Here is a 13,515-nt window from a genome sequence, read left to right on the forward strand (position 1 = left end):
GCCAATACTGAAATAAAATTAAATAAAATATCATTTGAAAAACTGTAAAATTTGGTACCTTAACAGTTTAAAGTATTATTTAAATGCATATAGTCAGAAGAAAATGACTTCTTCTTCCTATTCCAGTTTGTTTGTACATAGTTATGCATGTACATATCAGCATACAGTTAGTGCATGTCTAATATTGAGCAATTAGTTTAGTTTTAAAAATGCAGATGCTTAATGTGGAAAGCACTTCACCTCTCATAGACATATTAATGTAAATGATGTCCATATCCCACGTCTGATATGTTTTATATCAATAGTATACATCATTTTCATACACTACATTCTCATGCAAATATCAAATTTCTAACTTTTATATAGTTTTGCTCCATATTTGTGTTTATTTGGGTTGTTTTATTCTCACATCAGTATGCTACATTACATTTGCTCTGAGTGACACAGTTTCTAAATAAGGACGAAATTAACTGAATGTTTTTATGTTATTAAATAGTGGCCTCTACTCTCTTAAAAGTCTGTTGTCAACAGTATATAATTTGAACTTCACAGCAACGTGATCAAAAAAAGGTCAGCGCAAACATCTGAGTAACCTGCAAGCACAGAACACTGGCAACGTTGTTTTTAGTAAATGAGTAGCCAGTTATTGTAGTTTGTTCTGAGGACAGTTTGACTTTCCTTATGAAGGTGGACCATTTTTAAAAAGCATAATGTAAATGTATTTTTATCAAAGTCTGCCAAGGAAACCATGTGAATATGTGATGTAATGTGTCCAGATTTCCTATAGTTCTTAAGTCTTTTCATGCCTGGGAGTTTGCATCCAAACAGAAACAGAGCAGTGACACAACACTTCCTTCCTGCTCTCTGACCCTGCCCCCAGCGTCACCAGTGTTATATAAACCGCTCATCTGCCTGCGGATCTTTTTCACCTGCGGCACAACCCACAGACCACAGCCAAAATGGTAAGTGATGTGAAAATCTTCATTCATAGGTTATTTCTTCATTCTCCTCAAGAACATCCACATTCAATATCTTGTTATGCCTTATCGTAGTTATATTATTATATTAAGATCAGAACAAGAATGTTTCTCATTTTCTCCAACTTTTCCTTAAACTCTGTAGTCAAATTTTAATGGTTAGTGTGTCATTAAATATTTAAAATTTTCAAATTTGTAAGTTGAGTATTATTATGGTGGAAGTCAGAATTTTGAAAGCAATTTGTGTTAACATTTATTGCAGAATCATGAGCACTCATACGCCAGATTTTGTGAAGGTGCTGACACCTTAAAGCTACTACAAGGAACTGAAAAAATCTGTGAGGCCTCCGTGAACAAATGCTGTAGTGTGATAAACACAAATATAACATCAGATATAAGAAAAATCTCCTATGGCCTCTTTTTAACTGGTTAACATGCTAACATACACAGTAACTTTGGTTGGGAAAATGCAAACAGGCTCATTTCATCCGATTACTGAGAGAATCCAACCCAGTAGCAGAGATTCAGAATAACTGTATAGAAAATGTTCTCGTGGATGGTTTTGTTTGCTTATATTGGTCATAAAGAGACATCAGCATTAAATTGAGACTGTTTCATAACCCCTTGTAGTAGCTTTAATGTCAAGTCCACATAAAGAAGAGCTTGATAGCATTTACATCTTTCTAATTTTACAGGTTTTGTCTACAGATGTAGTTTTTTTTTACTCAGTATTTTGGTGATTGTTAGCATTCATTTCAGGGACACATAACATTTCTCATTTCGACAGTGTGATTTATGGAGATCTTATTCAGTGTCTCAGAGATTAACTCAGTCACCTCACAGTACAAAGTCCTGATCTCGATGTTTGATCCCTGAGAAGCATGCATGAATTGTAATAATAATGCACAATGGCCTGGGATGTTGCATACAGCTGCTAAATAGTTAATAAAAATAGCCTGACTGAAATCCCCACAGTGCAACTTTACTTAATTATTCTCCAACACTTTGCCTGTGCAGTCAATGATAAACCAGTAGACTACTGATCTGAGATAGGAGCTCAGGTCTCTATGGGTGTGTTACAGGAAGAGGTCAGGATGCTTAAGTTCATGTGTGACCATCAGGTGATGCTCAGCATACAGATAGGAAGGGCAGTAGCAAATAGAATTTATTGCATTATTGATTAGATTATTATGTAGAAAATTCCTGGCATGCCGTGCAATTGATCTTTTTTCCCCCCCTACTACTTTTGAGAATTTAAATAAATAATAAAGATTATTTTGCTAGACAATTAAATTTCTTATGAAGCATACAGACAGGAAGGGCAGTGGTGAATGGAATTTATTGCATTATTGATTAGATGACTACAAATAAAATTCCTGGCATGCCATGGAACTGATCATATATATGTCTTTAATATCTCCTCTTGTTGTAATACTGAAACTTTCCCCACTGTGGGACCAATAAAGGAATATCTTATCTTATCGTAAGATGGAGTGCGAACTTTAAAAAAATGTTGTGTGTGGGTGTTTTATCAGAAATGCTATTTTTTAAATAAGGTTTATTTTTCAAATAAGGGACACTTCACCCCTTTTTGTCATTAGTTGCAGAGAGAAGTAGAGATGTTTGCCCTTTCTCCAATATAATGGAAAAACCAAACCAAAAAATACATTTGGAAAAATTCAAAACCAGTGTCTGTTTCCAAAAGTCATGATGCGGTTACTCAAGATAATCCACAGACCTTAATGTGAGGTCATGTAGGAACTACTTTCTTTATAGTAGAGAGAAAGTTGTTCAAGTTGATTCTGGTAGAATCCACTATAGAGAGAAAGTACTTCCCACATGAAACTGCTGACAAGAAGGTCTGTGGATTATTTTCAATGACTGGGTCATGATTTCTGGAAAGAGACATTACTGTTGAGTTTTTTAAATGTTTTTTTTTTTTTCCTCGCCTTTTGAGCACCACAGGACTGGTGCGATCTTGTTCCATTATATTAGAGAGAAGGAAGGAATCTCTCCAAAACCAGGCAACTCACACCAAAATGGTATAGATGGCTAAACAGCACTACAGGCCAGAGGAAAAATATGTACTTTTGATTTGGGGGTGAACTATCCCTTTAATGGCCATTTAGGGACACACACCCAGACTTATTATAGAGGTGTGTTTCTGGTACCTATCTAGATCTTACGTGGCATGAGGGCTGTGGCTGGGCATCTTTTTTATGGTTTTATTGTCTCTATATGACGACCACATGTTAGCGAACAAATACGGCGCCTTCCTGTTTTAGTACTTTTATGGCTGAGGATACGCAAGTTCCACCCTGGCTGATCATCAACAGGAATGATAAGAACCGCTATCATCAGTTCTCACACCAGAGCAGACTGTGAACACAATCATCTCTAGTTGTCTCTCAAATAGTCCTAAATTTATTTATTTATTTTAGGTTTTTTGTGAAAATGAAGTGAAAAGAAATAGTGAAGTCAGATATCTTCTGTCTGATCTGTGTACTTAAGTTTCACTGATGAGACAGGGGGATTTTTAAAGTGGAAGTACAAACAGGAGGAACAGTGCAGTCAGTTGCTGGGTCTGATCCACAGTTAATGAAACTAAAAGTATCATTATTTTTTTCATTTATTCATTATTATTTTTTAGAGAGAGATTTTTTTATTTTAACAGAGGACAGATAGAAATTTGATGCATCATAATTTTGAGATTTAAATTGAGGGGCGCTAGTCGTGTCCATCTGCGGTTGTTCACGTGAAGCCATCCTCACCAAGATGCAAGTAGCAGTGGCCTAGTTTAGAAGTACAGATGATGCACATTTACATTTAAGGGTGGGAATCTTTTTGTCTGATTTGATGAATAGAAAAAGGGGGCACAATTTTCAGTCTCTTGCTGCAGTGTATGTTGCGTAGTTTGTCTTGTTTGTTACAGCTGATCGCTCTGAACATTAGTCTCTGGGTGACGTTCACGTTCATTTCGCAAATACAGTTATTTAGACACTAAACCAAAACAAGACTACAGCTGCTGCTGTTTGAGAAGGAGAAGTAATTTTTTTCCTGTTTCGCTCTGTCAACATCACATTAATTAACATTTAGAAAATGGATTTTTGACGTTAATGAATCTTCTACGTCTGCATCATGATGCATCTAAGCATCAAGTATTTCCCCCAATCCCTACTTTTGACTTCCAAATTCAAATCAGTGCATCCTTGAGTCCAAGTGAACATTTGTGCTAAATTTGAAGATATTCCATTGAGGCGTTCCTGAGATGTTGCATTCACAAGAATTGGACGGACGAGAGGTCACAGTGACTTTGACCTGTGACCATCAAAATCTACTCAGCTGATCCATGAGTCCAAGTGGACATTTGTATTAAGTTTCCAAGGATTCTTAAGTTATTACGTTCACAAGAATAGGACAGATGGACAACCCCAAAACATAATGGCTCCGGCCCTGGCTGTCACCACGGGCGGAAGCATTAAAAGAAAATTAGAATTGCACATTTTCTCATGTAAAAGTTAAACTGACTCACTTTTAAATGTGTGAAATTAAGTTAAGTTATAAAGCGCTGAATGTTCCTTTAACTCTACAAAATGGTCATTTCTAAAGGTCATTAAGACTCCATCCATCCATCCGAATTCCTTATTCCTCTTTGTCTTTTCCACCTACAGAAAGTCCAGGACATGTCATTCAAGGAGGGGCACGAGTTTAAGATCCGCATCAAGCCCACTGATGATTCCAACGTGTAAGTTCCTCTAATAAGAGAAGTTATCAAATGACTTTCTGAATTTGTTACAGGTCCATTGTCCCTGGTTTGTAAAGTTTAGCCTTTAGAAGTGGATTCAATCACACTGAATGAAGAGGAAGTTGTAGTGTGCTTTGAGGCAAGTTAATGTTTGATACACCTCTTCCCCTTTTTCATCACGTTCTTTTAACCTCTGTGCTCATGCCTCCGTTGCAGTTTTTCTATCAACATCGGCCATGATCACGAGAACATTGCGTTGCACTTCAACCCCCGTTTTGACCATGGCGGCGACACCAACGTCATTGTCTTCAACTCCTCATCCGGGGGGTGCTGGGGTGACGAGCACCGTGAACATGAACATTTCCCCTTCAATCGTGGGGAAGAATGCAAGGTGTGTTGGGAAAGTCTGAATGTGTTTGTTAATTGTCTGTAATCACTCGAACTTTTAGGTTTATTCAGATATTAAAGAGCAACAATTTAGTTTCTTGCATACATTTTAAAACAAGGTTTTGTCTAGAAGATGCAAAAACTTAAACACACACATTGCACTCTTTTGCCTTTACTATAAAGTGAGACTATGTAACCTTCGCTAATATCAATCACATTGCCACAAAGATGATTACATTATGGTTAATGCTCAAATATAGTGCTAGCAGTAGCACAAGATGAGAAAAGTTACAGAGTCAGTTATACAGCAATATTATCTAAATGTTTGCTTATATTAGATAAAATGAGCTGTACTCAAGCTAAGAAAGGTTATATCAGCAAAATCCTTGAGTATTTTGAATGGAGACTGTTTGAATAGACAGTGAGGTCCCAAGTGAATATCGGCAAGTCCCAAATCAGATCCCAAGTCCTAAACTTTAAATTCTGAGTCCTAAACAAGTCATAATGTAAGAATGAGTTTCCAGCATCATTGAATTATACAGTTACTTAGCTGTTAAGCTAATGCTAGCAAAGCATTAGCCTGCTAACTATGTTAGCCATGACTTACCATTCTTTGGGCAACTTTTGGTATCATTTCTGTCAGCTTCTGCTCTCTGGTTGATTCAGGAAATGACGAGAAGTTAATCGATTTGTGGCAGTTTTTAAATAAAATACTCTTTAATATGTGGGGTTGGAGGAGAGTACCAATTCTTTTAAAGTCAAAGGGCTCAAGTCCAAGTGATGTCACACGTCACTGGTGTTTAAGTCCAAGTCCAGCTGCAAGTTGAGTCTCTAAACCATCAACCAGAACAAATTATTTCTCCTTTCAGAAGAAGTAAGACAGAGACAATTGTGTCTCAATATTCCAAACAAAATTAGATATTAAAGATAGCTGTGGCAACAAAAATACTGCTATAAATGGTATTCCAGAAAGTGTTTTCCTAATATTACTTTAACTGTATCTCACCCAAACTGCTAAACTAAAGAATTAAGTTGCAGGCTTATGGTTTTATCATTGTTTAGAAAACAAAGGCTCAAACCTGCTTTTTGGTGTGATTATGGTTCACACAAAGATTTGCTGTATTCAAAAGAATACTGTTTGCAGACCACTGACAAAGAACTTTTGCTGTATTTATTGTAGTCATTTGGCTGAAGTTCAAATTTCATCATGTCTTTTGCCATAATGAGGTTATTGGTGGGGTTGGTATCTGTGATGTAACACTGTTAACAGACACTGAGCCGTGCAATCATGAATCATTACAGGATTTACAGGCTCATAAAACTTTACAGCTACTGAGAGAGAGAGATAAGTCTTACCTATCTTTGCTTTGCACATATGTTTTCTTATCTTTTCGTTTGAAATGAACTAAAACTTGACTGACACTGAAAGGTGAAACGTGTGTTTTCTCTTCTCAGTTTTACATCAGCTTCAACAGCGAGAGGTTTTACATCAGGCTTCCTGATGGCCACATGGTGGACTTCCCCAACCGACTGGGAGACGTCAAGTACAAGTACTTCAATGTCAGCGACGACGCAAGGCTCATCGGCATGAAGCTCAAGTAGAGCTTTGCCTCTTGATCTGTCCACCTTTTCTTTGTTTCTGAAATAATCTGTTTTACATTACTGAGCCCAAGCCTGCTAATAAAAATAGAAAAATATCATTAGAAATGCATACAGAGATGAAGTGCTGATGTTGTCATACAAGGAAGTGGCCTAAAGAGGGAGCCACAGCACATCTTACCTTATTGTGCCTGCTTTACATCCCATCAGTCAGTGGGTTTGTTAATAAATACTGTGAAGAAAATAACTGTCCTCTTTGTGTACTTGTATCTCTGTACGCCATATTCATGAAACACGGACATGATATATTAGAAAATCTGAATCATTTACTTAAAAACCCTCTATATTTCATTTTAAGAGTTGTTTTGATTTCTATCACTTTCACATACAGTCCTAATCCTGATACCAGTTGGATTTGTGACTATTTGGCCTCAGTCATATCAAAATCTGTGCAGGTTTAGGACAGGGCAGTGAAGTTATGAATACATTGTTATTTAAAATGTTGCTTTGCTGCAAGAAAAACATTAAGTAATAAAACCAGTGCATGTTTGAAAGCATGTAAAAAGAGATCTCAACATGCACATCCACAGGTAATGACTTAATATTATTCTATATAAATACATTAACCTGGATGTCTGTGGCACTGTTCATTTTTTCTGTTAAAAAGGGTGACATGTCAAAACTGGCATTAATGATTAATTTCTCTCATTTTAAGTATTGTATTAAAGTATGGACTCAAGCATTATCATCTACAATCACACAGCTCACATCTTTATACAATCAACCAGTAAAAATAACGCCTGTCTGTCACAGTCACATACTAAAAAGATACAACTCACTTAAATTTGAGAGCTTTACTCATTTTTGTTCTTTCAGATTAGTTTTCAAATGTATCAACAGTATAGCCCTCTTTCCAGCTATATCCAGGGACAAACGGTGTAAATGGGAGCATGGTGAATAGCAACAGTTAAATATAATATCTGAATTTGGACAGTCAGCTCTCTCCTTAAAGGGCTGTCAACTCTGGAACATATTATCAACTGAAGTCAGATTAATGATATAAAATCTTTCACAACAAAAAGTTAAAGGACCAGCGTGTAGGATTTATTGCAGACTGCAAACACCTTGCCTCACCCTTCCCTTCCAAGTGTGTAGGTAGCTGTAAAACCTCTGCAAAACATGAAAGGCCATCCAGTGTTTGGTTTGTCTGGTCTGTTGTTTGTTCATACACCACAGAAAACAGTCTTATAAATATTTAATATTTAATTTAATTTCTGCCTTATTCTGCTAATATATTCCTATAAATCTTACACATGAACCTTTAAGGGCTGCTTAAAAATAAACCAGAGCTGTACCTATTTTTAGCTTACTGACTCTTCCCACTTTATTTGCTCTGTGCTCCAATAGTAGCTGAACAAGTCTGGTACCCGACAGAATTCAGTCAACTTCCTACTTTCCTGTACTCAGGTGTGCTATGTGGTTACCTGTAACCTGACCTGTAAGTGACATGTAGTCACATTTTAAATGAGTTCAGTGGTTTGCAGGGTGGACGTAGAGCAACTTAAGGGTGGCGATGTGGATGACTGACAGCTAATTAATTAGCTAATGTTAGCAAATTAAAGCCTTGCAAACTAAATAGCTAAAGACTGATGTAGATTAGCTCAGGTCTACAAAACACCCCCAAAACCGTTGCAGTTACGGTTAGGCTGCAAAACCACATATGTGTTAAGTTTAGACACAAAAACAAGTTGGGTAGATTCAGGAAAAGGAACGTGGTTTGGGTTAAAATAAGAACGTTAATTGAGTTATCTCAGGCGGTGTGGCATTTACAAAGTGGGTGTGTCTTGCACAGATAGACTATACTTGATTAGCTAATTAGCTAGCTAGTGTTTTGCTAATATTAGCTATCAACGTAACTAGCTAGCTGATGATTGGTTTAGATTTCTTTTCTTTGAACCATCTCTAAAAAAATGGTTTTCTTTTCGACATAGATGAACCTAGCACATACCATATTTCAGGACAGGAAATAGAAAAAATTCCACTGCACTAAGCTTGCTCAACTGTTACTGGAGCACAATGTGAAAATGGGCAGAAGTTATGAAGAGCCAGTCTTACTTAAATTTACCAAGGTGCACTGGTGTATAGTGTCTGTGTATTTGTGCATTGTGGTAGGCATATGTGTATTTTAGTGCATTTCCATATATGTAGTTATTGCTGCTTTATGATACTGAAAACTGTATATTTAAATTACATTGTATATGTGTAAATGCATGTCCAACTACGAACAAGAGTTGAAAATCAGCAAGACATATAAACTCTGTGCAGCACATCTGTTTCACGCTCTGTAATGTAAAATTGCATCATCTCCATCAAATAAATTCAAATTCAAATGCGGCCAAGGATGAGGACTGCAAGGATAGAGCAGATAATAGAGGATGAAAAAAGATAATGCAGAGGGAATAGGCTACAATATACGGTAGAGGTGAGATAAAGCACGTTCTTACGGAGACAATTTGCAGGAGGACTCAAAGAAGCCGTGGCCCGAGGCTGAGGAATGTGGCACGATGCAACCACATTCCCTGGACGGAGATGAAATATCCTTGACAGTGTGTGTGTGAGTCTGTGCCTGTGCATGCCAGGTGGATGGCAAATTGGAGAATAAAGGAAAACTGATGCAGTTCTTTACATTTGATTGTCCAACTATTAGATTTTGTTTTATAGCTACTGCAAAACAATTGCTATGATAAATTCTTATGTCCAGTATTTCTTCCAAACCATTTTCAGAAATACTAAAAATTCCTGTTTTTTAGCTTTTTCCATGCAAATTTAAGTATTTTATATTTGGAAAATAAGTCACATTTGAACCCAAATATCAGGAGATTAAAGATGCTATCAAATGTGTCTTTGCCAGAGTGATATCATTAATGTCAAGAAGGCACAAATAAAGATTATTAGACAGTCCAGATCTGTACATGTAAGCCTTAGAATATACAATAAGTACACAAACCAAACACTGTGTCCTTTGACTTGCAGACAGACAGAGCTGGAAATACATCACACCACAGAGCATATATTTGCAGTATTTACAAAGTTTAGACAAAGTGCTACTTCAGATTACAAGCATCTCACAAATGTGACATTTTCCAGAGTTGTACAAAATTGCTCTAACAAAAATGTCCTCTCTCAAGCTGAGAGCATTAATAACATTTTCTCTCTCGAGTGTCTGTGCTATGTAATCATTTATTCACCCACTAAAGGTCCTGCAGTGGCGTTGTCATAACGGAGCCGGGGTCAGCCCTGCTCGATCCCACAGACTGACCCTTCTGGGCCAAGTAATCTTTATAGTTCCGAGTCAGAAGAGTGTAGAGAAACGGATTGATACAGCTGTTCCCGTAGGTTAGACATGTGACAAAGAAATTCACATAATTGTGAGCAGCTGGAGACAAAGCTCTCAGGGAGTCTGGAGAGAACAGTTTGGCTAGCTGCCATCCCCAGAAAGGCAAGAAACAAGCCCAGTAGGCCACCACAATGCTAAAGATCATTGATACGACTTTTTGTTTGAGTCCTCTTCGCCGAGCGGACCGGCTGCTACCCCCTAAGCTAGCCTGCGCTGCCCAGTAACGCCTGGCTAGCCCGACATAGAGCCCAACGATTACCAATCCAGGCACTAAAACACTTGTAAGAAACAGGACAGTGATATAAGCCTTGAAGGCCTCAGGGGTCCAGGTAGGGAAGCAGATCCTCTTAACCAAACCAGTCGCGGTTGGTTTGCCCTCCCTGAGTCGGATCATCACCATCATCGGAAGTGTTAGCACAAACGCTATCCCCCAGATAATCCCTGACGCTAGCCTTCGCTTGCGGGACGAGGACCTGTGTGCGCTGAAGGGCCTAGCAACGGCACGGTAGCGTTCTAGGCTCATAGCAACCAAAATGAAGACGCTGGCGTGCATGGTGAGCAGGTCGAGACTCAGCAGTATGCGACAACCAGCTTCGCCGAACAGCCAGTCGTGGGCAAAGTAGGTGCAGACCACGAAGGGGATGGTGGAGAGGTAGAGCAGGTCAGCCAGAGCCAAGTTGATGATGTAAACGTACATGGAACCCGTCCGGCGCAAAGCAGCCGAGCGCGTAACGATGAGCGTGTACGTGTTGCCTGCCACGCCCATGGCACACATGATCATCAGTGTGGCACCGAGCAGGGATGTCACCCAGAGGCCCCCGCTGCCTCCACCACCGCCACCACCACCACTCTCCTGGGACTCTTCATCTACAGACCCCGGGCTCAGGACAAGTCCCAGCTGTGGTGTGATGGTGGCATTAGGAGTGCAGTTCATTGCAGGATCATAGAGATCAGGCTATAATGTTTAAGAGCCGATTTGCACAGAGCTTTATGACTGTGGGCCCCTGCATTAAATTGGAAAAGGTTTCAAAGTCTGTGTAAACAACTCAAGCACAGATTGAAGATGGCAGTTGATTGTATAGACAGTCATTTTTGAAAGTAGTCCCCCAGTGACTGCAGAGCTGCTTCCGGCTTGTAGCGGACATCCCCAAAAATAAGGTCCTCCACACGGCCGTGATCCCATATTTCTCCAAAATCGACAGCGTGAAAGCCTCCAGCAAAGATTTAAGCGACAAAGAAGCCTCAGACATGAGAGAGATAGTCTCAGTTACGGAGTACAGGGATTTCTCTGTTGGGCTTCAGGCTGAAGTAGCTCTGACAAGGGTCATTTAGGAGCAGCAGAGTGGCACAGTGAGCCGGGGCACAGCTTTTCGACCTGAAAAACTGTTCAAAATCTCCGATAGCAAGCTCCCGCAGTGCTGAGGTGTGCTTGAGCAAGACTCCAGTTGGTGACATTTCCAGAGAGAGTCTCCTTATGGGGATTGATTACATCATAAAATCCCCTCTTTGTTTCTCTACCCGTGTCCACTGTGGTGACCACAGAACATGTCCAGTTTTAATTTGCTTTTCTTGATTGGACCGAGCAGGTTTGACTCAACAGCTGCGCAACATCCAGTCAAGATTCTTCTTGTCTTCTCTTGTCCAGTTTTCTTACTGCATGAAGACACCAAAGTCAAAAAGACCCTTTGCTTTATCCAAATGATCGCTGTTGATGCCTCATCGTCTCCATGAACGATTTGATGAACTCCTTGGATCTTCAGCCCTTTATTTGTCCCCTCATTTTGATGGAAACTGTCAAGTCTGTGTCCTTTGGAGCGCTCCTGGTCATAGTCCTCTGCCCCCTCTCCTCTCCTCTGTCCTCCCTCTTTCTCACCGGGGTGACAAACTAGCATGGGCCTATAGATTTATGAGGTATTCCTCTCGGGCCTCAACCTGCTGTGAGTGGTGTGTAGTTTTTTTGACACCCAGAAATCATGGCAGGGCCCGGCGTCCGCAACCACACACAAATACAGCTCAACACATCATACATAAAGAAGGAGTGCATTTATTAATTTCAGCTCATTTTAGAAATAACAGTTATTTATATGCCTCAACTTATTTTGTTGAGTTCCTGAGAAAATCAATACATCTGCCTGTTTAAGGATGTGAATTTCTGCTTCACACATTTAAAATTTTTCTCTAAAGCTAACGGTGTAAGCTGTAGTATAAGTATTGGGGCCACACAAAGGCAAAAATAGGAGAAAAGGAAGATTTTCGAGAATAAAGTTTCAGTATCACTGCCAGACAAAAGAAAAAAATAATCACAGGGAGATTTTCTTTTCCATTTTGAGAATAAAGTCTAAATATTGAAAATTTACTTTATCTTCTCTTTGACTTCATTGCTCTTTCCTCAAAATGTAAAAATAAAAAAGAACTTCCTGCTCTGATTTATTTTTTGTCATGCCCAACACAAGTTCAACTTTATTATTGACATTTTGACTTTATTTTCTACACTTCAACTTTATTCTCAATAATACAAAATACAAAAATAAATACAAAATAAAAAAAATCTCCCTCCTTATTATTTCATAACACTCCTCAGTAGTTTTTGGACGCTTTCTGTCTGCATTCATTTGAAGTTGGCAGAACAGTAATATTTTAGCTGATGGTGCGGAAAATTTGCTGTAGTACTTACAGATTTTTTTTTATGAAATGCTTTGGATGGGCTCAGGGTGGAACCTAATTATAGAATATTTCACTTTCAGTCTCAAGAGAGCAATAAAATACAGAACTTTTTTTAAAAATGATTTAATACTGTTGAATTCACAGTCAAATTTTCCTTGACAACTTCCAGAAATATTTTTTATTAGTGATAATCGATTTCATAGGCCATGTCAGTCAACTATGGTCGATCACAGAAATAACTTTGCTTAAAAAATGTATAACACCAAATCAATACATAATGAGAGTGACTCTAACCAAAAACAGAAAAGGAAAAAACAAAACAAAACAAAAGACAGCAGTAAAATATATCAAGTGGCTGTTGAAATTAGGAAAATAATAACTTACTGTTGGAATTACTGTTTGCTTTGACAAAGACTGATTATGTGTACTGAGTGCCACACGGAGGCGCTGTTACACCATGTAATGACTTGCAGTATTTTCAGCTTTTCTAACACAATGCACACACAAACATTATTTATTATTTTTAAAGTAAAACTTAAAGAAGCACTCACGTTTCAACATTTGCCGAGTCTTAAAGACATTTATTTCAAACATTTATAAAAGTCATGTTGAATTTGTTGTTGAGTATAAACTGTAAAGGCAGTGTGACTGAAGACTTGACAAAAACTTTTTTTTTTTTTTTTAGAAACGTTTTGGACTGAAACAGCACAATAAGCAGTGTGATGCAGCTCCAGCTCATGCACCGG

The 13,515-nt window shown here is 38.4% G+C and overlaps 2 protein-coding genes across 2 annotated transcripts; one reads left to right on the forward strand and one right to left on the reverse strand.

Annotated features, from left to right (window-relative positions):
- Nucleotides 1-889: 889 nt before the first annotated feature.
- lgals2b (galectin 2b) lies at nucleotides 890-6,955 on the forward strand. The gene is made up of 4 exons (XM_084714792.1): nucleotides 890-962; nucleotides 4,649-4,722; nucleotides 4,939-5,113; nucleotides 6,565-6,955. The coding sequence occupies exons 1-4, from the start codon at nucleotides 960-962 to the stop codon at nucleotides 6,709-6,711; spliced, it is 399 nt and encodes a 132-aa protein (XP_084570918.1). The 5' UTR covers nucleotides 890-959; the 3' UTR covers nucleotides 6,712-6,955.
- A 2,783-nt stretch (nucleotides 6,956-9,738) lies between these two features.
- Nucleotides 9,739-11,614, reverse strand: uts2r4 (urotensin-2 receptor 4). The gene has a single exon (XM_084712244.1). It carries the CDS (start codon nucleotides 11,037-11,039, stop codon nucleotides 9,960-9,962), a length of 1,080 nt encoding a protein of 359 aa, XP_084568370.1. The 5' UTR covers nucleotides 11,040-11,614; the 3' UTR covers nucleotides 9,739-9,959.
- Between the last annotated feature and the right edge of the window lie 1,901 nt (nucleotides 11,615-13,515).

This window comes from Lutjanus erythropterus, chromosome 3, assembly GCF_056507025.1.
Source record: "Lutjanus erythropterus isolate fLutEry1 chromosome 3, fLutEry1.hap2, whole genome shotgun sequence".
Lineage (NCBI taxonomy): Eukaryota > Metazoa > Chordata > Actinopteri > Lutjaniformes > Lutjanidae > Lutjanus > Lutjanus erythropterus.

What these genes read in the sequence shown, in the direction of transcription:
- lgals2b (XM_084714792.1), top strand. An exon ending in CCCACTGATGATTCCAACGT is followed by an intron (nt 4,723 to 4,938) that starts GTAAGTTCCTCT and finishes CCTCCGTTGCAG; the next exon opens with TTTTTCTATCAACATCGGCC. An exon ending in ATCGTGGGGAAGAATGCAAG is followed by an intron (nt 5,114 to 6,564) that starts GTGTGTTGGGAA and finishes TTCTCTTCTCAG; the next exon opens with TTTTACATCAGCTTCAACAG.
- uts2r4 (XM_084712244.1), bottom strand. Translation starts at nt 11,039, where the DNA reads ATGAACTGCACTCCTAATGCCACCATCACACCACAGCTGGGACTTGTC.